General features: G+C 43.9%; 1 protein-coding gene and 1 long non-coding RNA gene across 6 annotated transcripts in view; both read left to right on the top strand.

The window, feature by feature from the left end:
- Nucleotides 1–5,661: 5,661 nt before the first annotated feature.
- Nucleotides 5,662–10,168, top strand: LOC109458903 (uncharacterized). The gene is made up of 2 exons (XR_016018854.1): nucleotides 5,662–7,580; nucleotides 8,615–10,168. It is a non-coding gene; the product is annotated as an uncharacterized LOC109458903 (long non-coding RNA).
- Nucleotides 10,169–12,457: 2,289 nt separating this feature from the next.
- TACC2 (transforming acidic coiled-coil containing protein 2) overlaps nucleotides 12,458–17,603 on the top strand; it is a 186,526-nt gene continuing 181,380 nt past the window's right edge. For 3 of the 5 annotated variants that reach the window (XM_074338945.2, XM_074338935.2, XM_019752913.3), the window contains exon 1: nucleotides 12,459–12,583. Coding sequence is in view for 1 of the 5 variants with exons in the window: in XM_074338937.2 (XP_074195038.2) it covers nucleotides 12,566–12,583 (18 nt within the window). In the remaining 4 variants the exon portion in view is untranslated. Of the gene's footprint in view, nucleotides 12,584–17,603 lie in introns of all 5 variants that reach the window. The other 2 variants (XM_019752901.3, XM_074338937.2) reach the window with 2 other exon arrangements.

The raw sequence follows: 17,603 nt of genomic DNA, 5'->3' as shown, positions 1-17,603 counted from the left end.
AGTCTTGAAAAAGGACAAAGCTGGCAGGACCCACACTTCTCAATTTCAAAACTTACTACAGAGCTATTGTAATTAAGACTGTGTGATACTACTGCCTCTTCCTTAGCATAAGGACAGACATATAGATCAATGGGATAGAATTTAAAGTTCAGAGACAAACCCATACCTCTATGATCAATTGACTTTCAAGACAATTCAATGAGGAAAGAATAGTCTTTGCAATAAATGGTGGTGGGCAATTGGATATTGAGATGAAAAAGAATTAAGTTGGACCCCTGTCTTACACTATATACAAAAATTAACTCAAAATGGATCAGACCTAAATGTGAAACTCTTAGAAGAAAACATAGGTGTAAATCTCTGTGACCTTGATGAGGCGATGGTTTCTTAGATATGACACCAAAAGCACAAGTAACCAAAGGAAAAATACATAAATTGGAGACCAAGTTTGTGGTAATTTGTTATAGCAATCACAGGAAACTAATACAGGTACCCAGGATGAGCAACAGTGGGAAGACATTACTACTCCTGGACCTGAACAGTCAGAGGGAAGAAGCAGTGTTACCAGAGTCCCATGAGGGCTGAAGTCATGGAGAAGGGCCACCTGACAAGAGCTGTGATCCGAGAGGGGATGCAGCCATGCCAGGAAAAGAGAAAGTGCAGGCTACAATACCCTGGTCTCTCTCTCCCAACATCTTCTCCCCTTCTTTTACCTCCTATTAGCTGAGGCTTGCAGGACACTGGAGGTCAAGGAGAACCTGTGTGATGCAGTTTGTATATCAGTCTCTGGGCAGAGCTGGGCCAGGAAACATTGAAATGGATTTGAGGTGGGTATTGGGACAAATGGAGGATAACCAACATGGTGGGTAAAGGGTATACCCGGGTCTATTCAGTAAGGTATAATAGCAACCCCACCACCGTGCCTTAGCCAAAATAGTTACAATATTTCTTGTGAAACTGGAAGTCTAGAAGTAAGCAGTCCGGGATTGGTGCATTGGCTTAATGGCCTCAACCTAGAAGTGGCACTTGTCACTGCTGCTCCTAGTCTATTGGCCAGAGCTGGTCACAGAGCCCCAACCTAACTGCGAGGGAGGCTGGGAAATGTATTTTTTGTTTCTCTGTTTCCCCATCTTTTCTTCTTTACTGTCAGAGTCCACTTTCCATCATAGAGGCCAAAAAACCCAAGCCACATACTCTCCTTCCTCCCCTCCTTCCCTTGTGTCTGTGGCAGGGAATGTGGCCTGATTGTGACCACAGGATGAAGGAGAAGTCTATTGAAGGCCTTCTAAGGAATGTTTTCTCTACTATAAAAATAGACACCAAGAGAAAATGCTCCTTTTTAATCCAATATTGTCATGTCCACATGTGTTACTCAAAATGTGGCAGCCATCTTATGACGACGTGAGGACAAATGAAGAAATTAACATTCCAAGGCAGCAAGAGCCCAAGTCCTTGATGGCATAACCAAGCTGTTAAGCCCTGCCCTTCCTCTGGACGTCTTGTCAGGGGCAGTAATCAATGTCATTGCTTCAACCACTTTTCATCACATGTTCTGTTTGTAGAAAAACAAATAATGCATTTATTTCCTGCATAAGCCAACTTGGCTTAAATTTCCTAGTACCAAAAAAAAAAAAAAAGAATCTCAACTTGTGCAGCCAGATGGATCCAGAAAGTAGGAACTATGCCCATGATGAGAAAGACTGATTAGCGTGGACTATTAATCAGAAACCAAGAGCGTTGCAGATGATGAAGCAGAGAACAGAGTGGTGACAGGAGCTGCCTGTGTAGGCTCCTTTCCCAGGAGCGGATGCCTCTGGATTACCCTCCTAATTAAAATGACATGACGCTGAGAAACTGCAAAGTGAGGAGTAACCGAAGGGGGGATATCTGGTAACCAGGACTTAATGAACACCAGGCAGAGAGGAGAGACACAGGAGAAGAGTTTGAGATAGGGCAGAGTTGGAGAGAATGGGTCCCCTGGTGTCACGGAACCGCTGCCAGGCTGCAGCTGGTTACCAGCTCTCTTGCCAATCAAATGGGGAAACATGTAAATTCTCAGGTGAGAAACAAAGTGTATAGTAGTTCTGGCAACATCGCCTCTAGGGAAAACAGCCAACTACAGGTGGGATCCTTCTGGTCAGATCTGATTTGGGGCTAGGAATTCTGGATTTGTGGGCCGTGTGTGTCCAGCCAAGTCTGCGTTAGAGCATCATCATGCATTTATTGCGGCTAGCGTCATAAACACGTCCCTTGGTGTAATTCGATATTCAATATGTCTCTTGGGAGATCTCAGGGCTCTTCATCTGTCAGGCTCCCAGGAGAAATTGGAAGTTAGTAAAAACTTCCAGCACCCTACTTGTCTGCTAGTTGCTGCTGTACCAGTGGTTACGTGAATCTGTGATGAAAAGCTGCCTCTTGTCTGGGTCCTTCATTTACTAGTAATACATGATCATCGAGTGCCTATTATGTGCTGAGCCACATGCTAGATCCTGGACATGCTAAAGACAACAAAGTCCTGCACTCATTTGGGGAGAGACTCAGACGTGAAGCAAATGAAAACAAAGATTTCTATACAATGGCCACTGTGTTAAGGGCTAGGACAGAAAGGACCAGGAACTAGGCAAGAATTTTGACCTAGACGGCAGAGTCAAGGTCATCCAGCTGAGATGGGACGGAGCACAGGATGTGAGTACAGGCAGGGCACAGGTGGGGACGAGAGCAGACGACCAGGCAGCTGGAGCATCAGAGCCCGAAGCGTGACGTTCCGTGTTCAGAACCTGCTTCATTCAAAGATGAAAAATAATCACAAATGTGTCAGATTAGACACTCTGAGGAGACCCCTGCTGCAAAACAACCAGCTCCTACATATACCACCACTTGTATATACCCAGCTGCGCTCAGAAAACAAAGGAATTTTCTGCAGGAACATAAAAGGAAGCTAAAGTGACGAAAAGGGAAAATGTCAGGAACTCCAGGTGGGCAGCTGCTGACGTGGACAAGCTACAGTTCAGAGGTGGCCGGCGGCATAGGGCTGAATATCAGCAGGTCTGTTCCACAGACTCTTCAGCTGGAAGGCAGGCATCATGTGCCCATTAGATGCCAGGCTCACCAGAGTGAGCAGATACCCAAGATCCCTGCTGTCACAGGCAGACACCAGGCAGCAATCTTATCAGGGAAGGAGACAATAAACAAGGAATAGGTAAGTAATTTCAGAAGGCGATGATATGAAGAAATTAAAAAGCATATTGTGGTAAGGAATTATTATGCAGTGGGGGGGCTAACTTTAGCTGGGGGTGTTCAAGGATGCCGTCTCTGAAAAGCTGACATCTCATTGAAGAACTGGATAATGAGAGGGAGTCAGCCATGCAACCTTCCGGGGGATAGAACTTCCTAGATCTACAGACTTCTCTTTTTTCCCAAGCCTCTACCTGGAGTCTAGACACTGATCCCAAAGCTTTTGCGAGGAAACAGCCCAGGACTGCGACATGCCTGCCTTTATCGTCGAGGCCTCTGGGTGAGGGTGCCCAAGACCGAGAGCAATCAATGCAAGAGGGACAGGCTCTCCCCTCCTGGGCACAGACAGCAAAGGAAGAACCAGCTGAGATGCAGTTTGGCCAGAGAGCAGGGGCGCAGTTTATATTGAGATGTGCAATACAAACCCAGAGGAAGGAGTGTATTCTGTTATACTGCTCACCTGGGGTGGGAACGGGGAGAAGAGAAAGCCAGAGATGATTCAATCTGTGCTGCTTCAGCAATGTGTTAATTGTATCATTTGGGAAGAGAAATGTAATCAAAAATACATTAATTTTTAATCTGCACCGTCAAACACTAAGTACAAATTAGTAATCAGAAAGTACAAATATTTTAGAGGATCTTAAGGTCTAAAAAGGATCCGTAGCTTCCCCCACCCCACGGGCATTTCCCTGTTTGTATGGAAAAGAGCTACAGCCATGTTAGTAAACAGCACTCATATCAGAAACAGCAGCTGGCCAGTGAAAATTCTGCACTTAAAGTGATTTCCAGCTGGCAAACAAACAAACAAACTGCACCATTACTGGTGGCAGGGGATATTCCCCAGTGTTAGCTTGGGGATATTTTGTAACACGCTTAAGCCCTATGCTCCACACCATCTTCCAAACCTTTCCCCCAATATGCTTTCTTCCAAGTTTTTAAATATTAAATAGAATTTCTAAATAAAGAAATAAAAAGAGCCAACAAATTAAAACAATTTTTTTCTAGGTAGTCTCTCTCACGTCAATGAAATAGAAGGTGTTACTATGATCACACCTGCTATGTATTTGTCACGTTGCGCTAACCTGTGTGGCCTCGATCGTGCTTCAGACCAGTGCTTCTCGAACTTCAACGTACCTTTGAGTCACCTGGGGAGATGGTTAAAATTACAGATTCTGGTTCAGTACATCTGGGAGGGGCCTCCAACTGTCCATTTCTAACTCTCGTGCTGCCGACCATGGACCACACTTTGAACTGTAGACTTAGGAGATGCAGAAAATCAAAGTGTGACTCACCTTTGAGGGTGACAGTGAGCGCTTCTTTATTGTTATTATTGAGATATAATTCACACCCCATAAAATTCACACTTTGAACGTATACCAGCCAATGGTTTTATTTTATTCACAGAGTTGCGGAGCCATCACCACTATCAATTTTAGAACATTCCCATCACCCCAGGAAAAAACCCATACCTACTAGCAGTCACTCCCTGTGTCCCCCAAACCCTCCCCCCAGCACCTGGCAACCACTAACTTATTTTTTTCCTACAGATTTGACTATTCTAGACAATGCATATAAATGGACTTGTGCAATATGTTGTCTTTTGTGTCTGGCTTATTACATTTCACATAATGTTTTGAAGGTTCTTCCGTGTTATAGCATGTGTTAGTACTTCTTTCCTTTTTATGGCTGAATAATATTCCATTGTGTGGACAGACCATATTTTGTTTATCCATCTATCATTTGATGCACATTTGGATTGCTTCCCCTTTTTGCTATCATGAATGATACCTTGGCATTTTTCAGGAGTGCAAAGGGAAGTCTTGTGGGACAATCACTCCTCTGGGATAATCACGTGTTTATCCCAGAGGAGTTATCGCTACCTAACCTGCAATGTTTGCTTTTGGCAGAGTTGAGAGCTGCAGTGGGGCAGGCCCCATTCTGAGTCTGGACTGGGAAAAGAAGGGTGGTGGTGGCTGGGAAGCAGCTGCCCCTGCCCAGTGAAGCCATCAGCCCTTAAGGGTACGTGTTTTCCCCATCCTGTTTTCTGATTCTTCACCCTGTTTAGTATTAATGCCGTTTGATCAGGTGGTCTGACAGCATTACTGTCACCATTAAAAAAAAATACACAACTATTTATTTTGAAATAACTTTAAACATATAGAAGGTGCAAGAAGAATACAAACAGCTCCCATATCCCCAATTGTTAATGTTTCATTTGTGCCACCCTCCTCCTCTCGACACTCATCACTATTTGAGATCAAGTTGCAGACAGGTCGCCCATCTTTCCTCAAAGTGTTGCACCCCTTCCCCCCCACTCAAGGACTCTTTCCTACATCACAACATCCCTAGCAAGAAATCAATGCTATACCACACTACCCCCCCCCCCCACCGCCCTCACACCCCATTCAGATTTCACCCTCTGTCCCAACAGTGTCCCAACATTTCTGGTCCAACAGCCATCCAGGATCACACATTGCAGTTAGCTGTCTTTCTTTTGCATTGCCCTCAGCCTGGAACAATCAGTTTCTAGTTAGCTTTCATGACCTTGACCGTTGTGATGAATACATTTTGTGGGTTCTCCCTCAATGTGGCTCTGTGCAGTGTTTCCTTCAGGTTCAGATTCAGGCTGTGTATCCTTGTCAGGAATTCCACCAAAATGAAATGACGTTCTTCTCAGTCATTCACAGCAGGGGCACAGGATGTGTCCCACTGGTGATGTGAATTTTGATCACCTGGTCATGCTGGTCTCTGCCAGGTTTCTCCACCAAAAAGGAAGAATCCTTTTCCCCTTTGTAGATGAGAAATATTTTGTGGGGGAACTAAGCCACTATCTTCCATTTTTAAGATCGTCACTCACCAACCTTGGCAATGATTGATTGTCACCTGAATTCACCACCACTGTACTGATTGCTCAGTGGTGTTTTCTATTTCCATCATTCTTCCATACGTTTATTAACTGACATTGTGCTACAAGGAAGAGCTTTTCCTTCCCACTCATTCATTTATTCATTCACTCATTCACATGGCCTGGGTTGTATTTGTTACTATCACTATTTACTTTGATGCTTAAATTGTCCCAGATTTGGAAAGCCCCTGCCAAGTGTCCACTCTGTCCTATTAATGCACAGCTTGCATTATTTGAACACTCCCTTACTTTTCTGGAGCACAGGATACACTGGCTCATCTTTACTTTTCTTGCCTCAGCCCTGGAATCAGTCATTGCTCCAAGGAGTGCTGGTTTCTTTTAGAGGATGGTGGTATTTAGAAACCAAGATCTGGTGGCCCAATGCTCACTGCTGCTAGAGTATCGTTGCTTCTGGACCCTCTCAGAAAACAGAGTGAGGAAATACATGCATGCATACATATGCTTACACATAATAAACACACACATCCATATTTTTCTTATATCTAGATAGATAGATAGATAGATAGATAGATAGATAGATAGATAGATAGAAAGATAGATGATAGACAGATAGATTTAAGACGTGAGTTCACACCAATACCTGTAATTTCAATGCAGCACCTCCAGGTTTTTTCTAGTTTTCTCTCATTCCATATTTATAAATCCCTTCTCAACAGTGAATATATTTACTTAGTACTTGCCTATCCTTCTCTTTGATAATCTCTGGATATCCCGGCTGCATGCTTGGCCCTCTGGCTTTTACACTCAGCTATCCTCGCTGGTGAGTCACTCTCACCTGTTTGCTACATTTTTATCCGAGTGGTCATCAAGCTTGGTAATAGCCTTATAGTTACAATCTCTTTCATATCACTAATACCTGAGACATTGTAACAGCTAATAATACACTTCCTTCACAGAACCACCACCAGCAAAAATTTTAACAACTGCACTGCCATCCTGTACCAGGGACAATTTGTGTGCCACCTGCCTCCAGTAATGGTGTACTCACTGTTAGCCAGCTGGCAGGTGATCCAGCTCCAAAATCCCATCCTGTCTGTTCTTTGGACTGTCCCACTTCCAGTGCCAGCTGTCACAGGCTGCATTCTCCAGGAAGCAGACTGTGAGACACACTGGCCTGGAGGAGTCTTGGGGTGGGGGCAGGATACCACTGCGGAAAGGAAGGAAGCGGGATTGGGCAGAGGGAGGCGCTGAAGTTCACATCATGCACCTCTTTTCAGCTGAGGCCGTTCCCCAAAGGGACAGACAGCTGAGGCCCATCTGCCGGCAGCACTTCCGGCAGCTGGGGGAGTAAATCAGTTTGCGTTTCCTATTTCCTGGAGGAGGATCTGCATAGTGGGTCCAGCATAACATCGACAAGGCTGTTCTGTGACCGCAAGTGAACCATCTGTGCTGCATCTACAGGTCCATTCTCAGAAAATCAGTGAGCAATGTTTTTATTATTGGATTCTGTGACTATTGTTTACTACAGAGCTCGTGATCAATGTGATGACTGATGACATTTTCTTTCTCACACGTTTGCTTTCCTCTGTAGTTTCCGATTGCTTTGATTGTGCTATGTGAAGAAACGTGTTTGCTAACTTTTTCCAACCTCTTCATCCAACCTACTATTCTACTGAGCTCTCTATCCCAAGGTCCTCTGTCTGCCCACTTCAGTTTGAATGAGCTGCAATTCCAGTCTTGCTGTACAGCTGTTACCATGGGGTTTCCCTTTACTCCTTTCCATTGTTAAATTCGTTGTTTTCTGGATTCCATGTTTAAAACCTTCCTTAATTTATGCCCTGGGTTTCACTGGGGCACCTTCTTAGAACAGAGACAGCAAGGAGGCAAATTTTATGAATCAGAAAAATGTCTTTATTCTGCCTTTCCATTTGTTTGGTGATTTGGCTAAATATAGAATTTTATGTTGAAAATATTTTTTTTTCATCAGGAATTAAAAGTCATTGTCTGCTTGAAATGGATTGTGATTCAACAGTCACTCAATCAACATTTTGGGGACGGCTAGGCACTAGAAATACAACAAATAAGGCAGAGTCCCTGCTCTCGTGGAGGAGACAGGTAATCCACAAAAACAAAAACAAGGAGGAAGACTTGGTGACGATAAATGCCATGAAGAATTTAGAGAAGGGTAGAAATGCTGACTGGGACCTGCTATTTTAGATATGCTGAGCAGGGACACCTTTTCTGAAGTAGTGACATTTGAGATGAGACTCGAATCGTGAGAAGTAATGAGTCACGCAAAGGTACAGGGAAATTGTATTCTCGTCAGAGGCAATGACAAAAAAGAAGTATTTGAGGATAAAATGAGTTCTGGCACAGTCGAGAAACTTCAGGAAGGCACCTGTAGCTGCAGTGTGGTACACACACAAGGGAGAGAGTGCCGGAACGTGAACCTGGCTTTGAGTCTCATTACTTTGTAAGTGACCTGTTTTTTTGGTTTGTTTGTTTTGTTTCTAGAAACATGTAGGATTGGTGATGAATTGAAGATGGCCGTGAATTCTTTGACTCTCCTCCCACTAACATGGGGGATCTATGTCTCCTCCTCTTTAATCTGGGCCCAGTGGCTGTCTGACCAGTAGAATACACTGGAAATGACGCTGCACCAGTTTCTAGATCCAGGCCTGAAGAGATTGGCATATTCTACTTCCTGTCTGTTGAAATGTTTACTCTTGGAACCCATCTGCCATGCTGTAAGGAAGCTCCAAGTCACATGGAGAGGCCATGTGTAGACCACAGATGAGCTCCCAGCCAAAGCCTGTGTCGCCTGCCAGCCACATGAGTCCGACCCCATCAGCCACCCACTGAGCCTTCAGATGACTCCGGTTCTAGCTTTTGTCTGACTGCAGCCACATCAGAGCCTCCCCCAACATGAAAGCTGCCTAATTGAGCCCAGCCCACATACGGGAACTGTGAGGGACATTTTTAAGTTACTGTGCCAGGTACCTGCTGGGCCCTTTCAATCTGGAGATTCGCCACCTTCAACTTTGGGAAATATTCGTATATTACTTCTGTCACAATTTCTTCCGTCCACACTTTGGTTCCATGTCTGCACCTTCTGTTAATCAGATGTGGGACCTCATGGATTGAGTCTCTAAGCCTCTCCAATTTGTCATATGTTAAGTCTTTCTTTAGTTTTATTTTTTGAGATATTTTATCGTTTGCCTTCAACCTTCTATTGAGTTTTTAATTTCAGAATATATGGGAGGTTGGGGTTTTGTTTGTGATTTTGCTTTTGCCTGGTTGGTAAGCATCAGGCGAGGGGTGGGACACAGTGAAGGGGCTCACCTGTTTTGAATTTGCAGCCCCAGTTCTGCTCCCTCCATTGCTCCCAATGTCTCAGAGCCTCTCCTGGGTCTGCAGGGCACACTAGGTCTGGTTCAGGCTGAACCCCTCTGCCCCCTCCCACCCCAGCTCTCAGCTGAGACCCCTCTGCCCCCTCCCACCTCAGCTCTAGGCTGAGACCCCTCTGCCCCGACTTCTCCATGAGCAGACCTCCATCTGTGGCCTGTTATCTAAAAACATGGAGTAATCATTTGTCAGTTGATGTGCCGTCCCAATTTGATTTGTTATTGTCCCACCAAACTTAAAAAAAAAAAAAAAATTGTCCTTCGCTGTCATTTTAATGAAATCTCTTGAAAGAAAAGGAGTTAAATTTGTGTGTCTGTCAGCTTCATTAACGGGAGCGTGTGGTGATAATGGACCGTAAATGTTATCTTTTTATTTTTACAAATCTACCTTTTTACCGTCCTACTGAACATTCTTTGAATTTACTTTCCTCTCAGAACTTTTAAATAACCATTGGTCCTTTGCATTGTCTGGGAAATATTTTGTTTTCTTTGTGTTCTCTACCATATATGTGCTCCTCATTTTCAGCAGAGTTGCGTTTATGTGAATTTGAATTAGTCAAATAAGTAAATGGAATAAAAGTATTAACAAAACCTCACATTATGAACAAATTTAGAAATATTTCAAATCTTCCCAAATTTAAAAAATATATATTGGTTTTGTTAATTAGTGTTTTGGTCAAGAATCATTTCAAGGCTGACCGGCATATGAATGATTAAAACTGCACTTACAAAATTGCCACATGGTGGCGCCACTTCAGCTGATAAGTAGATACATGCAGTTTTTAGAAATATGGGAACCACACTATTAGGCATTGAAATTTTGACCTGTGGTTTCAGCGTAAAAAGATTTTTATCTCTCAAAACTATTCCACCCAAGCATTATGCATTGGTCGTAATGTGAGGGCTAAAAAAAAAAAGTTTCTGGATTACTAAACTGCAAGGCATCGTTAGATGTGATAGAAAGCCATGTAGGAGGCCATAACAGCCCCCCATGATATGCCAGGTTGTTAATTCAGAAGAAGGCACTCTGGGGGCTGGCCAGGTGGCTCAGGCAGTTGGAGCTCCACGCTCCTAACTTCAAAGGCTGCCGGTTCGATTCCCACATGGGCCAGTGGGCTCTCAACCACAAGGTTGCCGGTTGGACTCCCGCAGGGAATGAATGGTGGGCTGCACTCCCTGGAATTAGCAACAGCAACTGGACCTGGAGCTGAGCTGTGCCCTCCACAACTAAGACTGAAAGGACAACAACTACCTTGGAAAAAAAGGCCTGGAAGTACACACTGTTCCCCAATAAAGTCCTGTTCCCTTTCCCCAATAAACTCTTTAAAAATAAGAAGAAGAAGAAGAGGAAGGCACTCTGAATAATATGAGAGATGATACTGAGAAAATTAAAAACAGCGCTAAGGTAAAAATAAGCCACAATGGCTGTAGACATAGGCCTTCTGAAAGCATTCCCTTTACTTATATGCTTGTTCCTATGGGAAAATTTGACATAAATTATTTGAGTGTTGAACTACACAAGAACTTCAGAAAAACATTGTAAAATGTTATCACTTTGAACAATTCTATTTTTGAATAAGCGTTTTCTGTTTTTAAAGAGTATGTCTTGTTTATGCCACGCTGGACCTGTGGAGAAGATGGGGGGTGGAACTATCTTACACCTGATGAAATCAAGGTGCAAAGCATTGGACAATTGATCCAAATCACAGCTAGAAAGGAGATGAATCACGAGTGAAAATCTAGACTTCTCATTCCAGACTGGCTGGTAGGTCCATTGCTATTACAGGATTTTAGTTATTGCAAAACTCTGTCTTTTTAAAGAATCTCCTTCCCAACCCAACCAAAAAATCTAAATATGAGAAAAAAGAGATGAGTTATGGTTAATAGAATTCAGTGCTCTGAATAGTAATTTGGAAAATTAAATATCTCTAATGAAAGTAGATTACCTTTTAAATTTTCTTTGAAAAATTATGATTCAATGGGATGAAATTCCTAGAACAGAAAAAGAAATTTGTGAGGAGACAATCTTCTTCTTTCTCTGTTCCTCAGTCTCTACCCCTCCCTAGAGGCAGCCACTGTCACTAGTTTCTTATGTAAATTTGACTCTTTCTCACCTAAGAAAGAGTCATTAATTTACATATAGGATATATATTGTATATATCATTATTATTACATACATTATATTATATGTATATATATGTATATTATATATATAGTATAGTATGATTTTTTGGAGCATAGAACCTACATTTTATACATAGTGTAGTACACACACAAAATTCATATCCTCCTTTTTTTTTTTTTACACAAAATGGTAGCATATTATACACCCTGTTGAGTACCTCAACTTTTTTTTCATTTAATGGTGTATCTCGGAGAGTTTTCAGTGTTGGTACATAAAGAGTCCACATCCTTTCTAACAGTTGCTTAGATTTCCATTGTGTGGTTACACATTTAATCCATTAAATACTGATGGAGTTTTGGGTAGCTTTGCCATTTAGAACTGGCCTCACAGCAATTGCTCACTCTCCCTTTTTCAAGGGAGCATATCGACATTTTCATAAAAAACAACAACTTGATTTTATGAGGTTGGTAGAAGCTGACAATGACCTGTCCTTGTTTGCCAGGTGTTCTTCTAATTTCATAGCTTTTTAATTTAATTTTATTTTTAAGCTGCTTTTTTTTGAAAAGTGGCTGGTCCTTTTCAAAATTTAGAACTGCCCCAAGTCAATTAAATTGCAGCCCAAGGCAGTAGAAACTGGCTTCAGATTCCAAATAAATGTAGTGAGAAAAACAGAGCTGCAGGCCAGATCTGAGTACCTGCAAGCCTCTCTGCCCCCTGCGATCTGGGCTACAGAGCCTTCTGGAAAGCTGCCTCTTGGCCTGGGTCAGATTGCTTACACGCGGCTGCCTCCCAGGCTAGCGTTCCCAACCGTAAGCCAATGCACATTTATAGAACACTCGCATGTGATCCTGGGGGGAGACAGACCTCGGGCAGAGGACAGTGCTGTGAAGTCGTCACATCAGGAAGAGAGGGCCTTTTCCCCCCTCTGTGCTCCTCATGCTAAGAGGATACTGGGTAAGTCGGTCTCAGATTGATGGCTTTTTCCCTTTGAGCAATGTGTGGCTTTAAACTGGTGTGGCTACTGAGATCGGAGGGATACATGCATTTTTTCTTTCTTTTCTTTATAAAGGGAAATTAAAGGCACATCTGTGTGCCTTGATCCCCCCTTCATTGTCTCCTAAATGAACTGTATTTTTGTTTGTTTGTTTCCAATAAGTTACTGGTTACTTTGGGTAGGATGTGGTCTCATTGATAAAACCTTAGTCTCTTCATTTGTAAAATAGGGTTGGGCTAGATGATTATTGAACTTTCTCTAAACTCTGTTGTGATTCCGCCCATTGCAAGCTAGATTGTCACGTATTTGGGATTCTATGGAATGATGATGTGAGGGACCCTCTAAGACCCGAATACACCAAGACTTGACGGGAAATAGTCATTTTTGAACTCGTGATGGTTTTGACTGTGACGTGTTTGTACAGTGTTTCTCCAGACTCACACAAGTACCTTTTCAGACCTGCTTCTGATGCAGTGGTGGCCAACTTGAGCTGCCATGTGACCTCAACAAAAACGACGTGTTTCTAAGTTTGACTTGGTGTCAGTTACAACCGAAACATCAAGTCCCAGAGAAGTAAGGCAGAAGTCTAAGCCTCCTGAGCGAGTCCTGCAGTTCAGTTAAACACAGTGGAGTGTGCATGTGTGTTTCTGTGCGTGTCCTGTTTTATCGCCTGTGCCGTGAAACATGTGCTAGGGCAAGGACTGAACTTTACCTCACGAACGGCCCTTACAGCCTAGTGTGTGACACCTGCGTATGTGTGTATACAGGGGGCAAAACTCCGCCCAGTTTTAGCTGCTTTTCCAGATTGGCCCTATGTCCTTCCCAGTGAATACGTGTTGGCATTTGGGGTTTTCCTGCTCTCAGGGCAGATTGAGACTACCTTTCTCCTTCCCTCTGCTTCCTCCTGCACAGACGCCAACACCAGGTGATCAGAGCAAACCTTATTACCAAGCTTTGTTGCAATTGTGCATAGGTTTTTAGCTTGTCTTTCTAGTTGCCCTGTCTATATGAAGGGATTTGGGGAGGATGTCAGACTCTGCTGCCACCATCTTCCCAGAATTCCACTTGTCAGATTTTAATTGCCGTCAGGGAGACCAGCTTGCTTCTGCATAGCTCTAATGGGTAGTGATCAGGCTCTGGCCCAGAGCAAAGGGAATGGGGAGGAAGGGGACAATGAAAGAGACATTGGGAGGAAAGAATCCGGAGGGCTTGGTGAGTGTATATTAGAGAAAAAAGAGGAGTGAAACAGAGGGGAAAATAAAAGCTAACCATAAATTCCTTCATTTATTCAACAAACACTTAAGCAGCCCCATGTACCAGACCCTGGGAGTGAAGGTAGAGTTGTACACCACACTCAGTGTAATCCAGGCTGTCATGCGGCTCCTGTGCCAGTGGGTAGGCAGAGACTAAGCAAGCAATCACCATGTGGTGCAGAATTACCGTGAGGGTCCCCGGGGATGTGACTGAAGGAACATGCTCCTTTCAAGGGAAATGGGAAAGAAAGTCAAGAGAGAGGTTGGCTTGAGGAAGAAAGATAGCAAATTTCCATTTCAAGAGGTTGGGTGACTGTGAATCATCTAAGCAGAGATATCCATCAGAGAGTTAAAAATGCAGTTGGGTTAGGAGGGAGAAGTCAGGGCTGGCATCTTCTGCCTAGACTCAGTAGAGGAAGATATGGGGACCGATAGAATCTTCCGAGAAGACTAGGCTAGAAGACCAAATCCCGAGTCTTATTAGATAGCTTTACAAAGAAGGTGGAGGGAGCAATTGAAGAAGGAAAATGAGAAGAGGATTTTGTGGCACCTTGTTAAGTGGAGAGAGGTTAAGGAAAGTCTGTGTCAGTGTCAAATGCTGAAGGAGGACGAGGACTGAGAAAAGGCCAGAGTGGGGGCGACTTTTGAGTGTGTTTTCAATCAGGGAGCGCTTTGTTGTAAGAAACAGAAACCCACTCAGAAGGGAATTAGTTGAGAAGACGTAGCTCTGGGAAACCCTTCACCCCTACTTCTCAGCTGCCCTGTGTTTCATTCTAGTCTGAGGGTGCACCCGTCTCTTCTGCTGGGCTTCTCCCTCAGGTCAGCATGCACAGGCTCTGAGTTTCTCTGGCACTGATCCTGGCCCCCACTCGCCATTGCCTTGTGACTTGTGCCCTCCCTTGATTGACTTCCAGGGCCCCTATTGAATATCAAGAGAGAGAATATGGTTGGCCCAGCTTAAGCCCGAATCGACCCTAGTCCAATTAGCAGTGTCTAGGACTAATTGTGTGATGAGCCAAGACCACTCAGTCAGAGGAGGGTGGGAAGTGGGGGGAGAATAAAGGATGAGCAGTTTTCAGAGTAAAGGACAAAGGCAGGCCCTCCAAAGTTACCTGTTCCAGTGTCAGGTGTGATTTCCCGGGAGTGGGGAAGTGAAAGCTGGGTTACAACAATGGGTGTTACTAACTGCATGCAAGGGTATTTAATAAGCCATTGGCACCCTGGGAAGAAAGGGGGAGGAGACAGCCCTGAGTGGTTAAAAGGGAAGGGAGAGAGTCAGGGCAAGTGCAACTGACTAGATTGTGGCGTACCCGCCAGTAGGAAACCATACTCCCTGTGATGCTGACCATGGTCCAATGCTCTGATTTCGAGACCACAAGCCCGGGTGAGATTTGTCCATCTCGCCACAAGAGGTCCCATCGCAGCCCCAAAGGCTGGGAAAAGACATTTTTCACTAGAATTTCCTACCTTTTGGTGAGCCAGCAAGGGAGCAGCCTGGCACTGCCCAAGAAACCAACATAGGAAGACCATTCTTTGTGGGCTCATCTGTACCCTTTGAGAGTTACTGGACAATTCACAACCCTTGTCGCGACTGGGTTCTTCATTGGGCCATGTTTAGAAGAGGTGCATATCAATGTGTTTTTATAGTCCTAGCCTACTGTGGCAAGTTTGTGCATGTGTTTCAATCTTGTGAAATGCTGGGTATGGCAGGAGAAACTCAAGATAGTTCCCACCTTGCCAACATTTGTTTCGTAAATGTTGTTAATTGACATGGTGGAGAGAGTCACTGTGATGAGGGAGTGCTCCGAGCTTTGACCTAAAAAGGGGAAATTCTGCTCCACACTCCAGTCAGGGAATTCAGCCTCCACAGAGTCCTGTGCCAGAACTGGTGCCAAAAGAATTGTAAGGAGATTAAACCCAGCAACACAGGCTGATGTTGTTCAAGCAAAGAGAGCTTGCAAACTGTATGTAGTCAAGCTGCTTACATCTGTGTAAAGCTCAGGAATGGCTAAAAGGAGTGGTGACTCAGTATTCTGAGGCACCAAAGTTATGCGCAGACTCTACTGAGGTCTGGCCCTGCAGAGTAGCTGCCTGGGGTGCTATCAAATCCTGAGTTGCAAGTCTTTGACCATGAAAGAGTCTTTTTTTTCCTGGTTGTTCTCGTTAAGTGTGAAAGGACCGAGAAGGGTATAGATATGGGTGAAGCTGGGGTGATCATTTCTAAGTGGGGCCAGGTTTTTCATTTTGAGGGAACATAATTTTATAGGTGACGCTGCGAGCTTAAAAAACATGGCTCTGTATTTGCATGGCTTTGTCACGCAAAAACCCATTCCTGTGACTCTGCGTCTGCGGAAACTGATCATGAGGTTCAAGTTAGGCTCTGACAAAGTTACTTTGCGTCTCATATTTCATAGCGAACAGATGAGACAACTAACCCTTGACTCCTGGTCAGTCACAAGATCGTCCTCTCGTGTGTTCCAGTTCTTTGAAGAGCACTTAGTGATATCGTTTGCTTTGCTTGGTTGGTGGAAGTTTCACTTTTGGCATTTGTTGGGTGTGCTTCCCTCTACCCCTAAACCCGCCTGTTTTCCTGCCCCAGGACGGTCAATGCTTTTGCAAATGCTTCCTCCTTATTTAGCATAAAGAAAAAGATTCAGGTCGACTTACGTTGGCCAACAGGTATGGGGGGAAATGGTCCAACTGTAGATGCCAACCTTGGAGAAGCAGCTAGACAGAGAAGGAACAATGCCCACAGGCAATCAGTCATTAGTACCAGAGCTTATCAGATGGGCAGGTCCCAGTAGTAGGGAATTCAGAAGTTATCTTCTGGGAGACGTGTTCATACATGGTGAGATTAGTCCTCAGGTCCACTTTCTGGAGGCCAGCTAGTAGTAGTCAGACCCAGTACTAGGAACCAAATCAGATGGGAGAGAAGGGCTGAACTAGGACTTGGTAAACAGCGCTTGGACGTAGAGGTCCACTAGAGGCACTGGACCCCACATCTGAAGTTCAGCGAGGTAATTCGGTTTGGAAAATGCAAATCCAAAGTAACCTGCATTACTGGCAGCTCACATGGATGCGTGCTTAAGAAGGGCTGACCTAATTCCAAAACTCACCATTGACAGGCAGAGATTGGCTTAGCCAGGGTTGGCTCGGGAACTGTAATGCACCCTGGTCACAAATGAAGGAGGAAAGATTTCTTTTCCTCCTTCCCCTCTCCCTCCTTTCCTTCCATAATATTTTATTATGGGCTTTTCAAGCATGCACAAAGGTATAGAGAATATTACAAGAATCTTCATATACCCATTACTAGTGTCAAACAATCATCTACATCTAGCCAATCTTATTTCATTTATTTCTCCACTTCCCATTAACATCTGCCCCCTCCTCCAACTGCCATATTGTTTTAAAGCAAATCATTCCATCATTCAGTCAGTAATAATGAAGTATGTATCTCTAAAATATGAGGACTCTTTCTTGTATGTGTATAACAACATTATGGTCATACCTAAAAAAAACACAATAATTCCTTCATGTTAAAAATCCTGCCAGTTTTCAAATATCCCTGATTGTCTCATTTATTTTTTGATAGTTGGTTTATTTCGATCAGGATGCAAACAAGAAGCACAAGTTGCTTTGAGTTGATATATCGCTTACGGCCCTTTGCCATTCCACCCTCCTCAGAGTTTCCATCTCTCTCCTGTGTTCTCCGTTATATATCCTCCAG

Source organism: Rhinolophus sinicus, chromosome 15 (genome assembly GCF_057876585.1).
Source record: "Rhinolophus sinicus isolate RSI-liver-muscle chromosome 15, RSI-T2T, whole genome shotgun sequence".
Taxonomy (NCBI): domain Eukaryota; kingdom Metazoa; phylum Chordata; class Mammalia; order Chiroptera; family Rhinolophidae; genus Rhinolophus; species Rhinolophus sinicus.
Note: the sequence above shows the minus strand (reverse complement) of the source record. Positions and strands in the feature narration are given on the sequence as shown.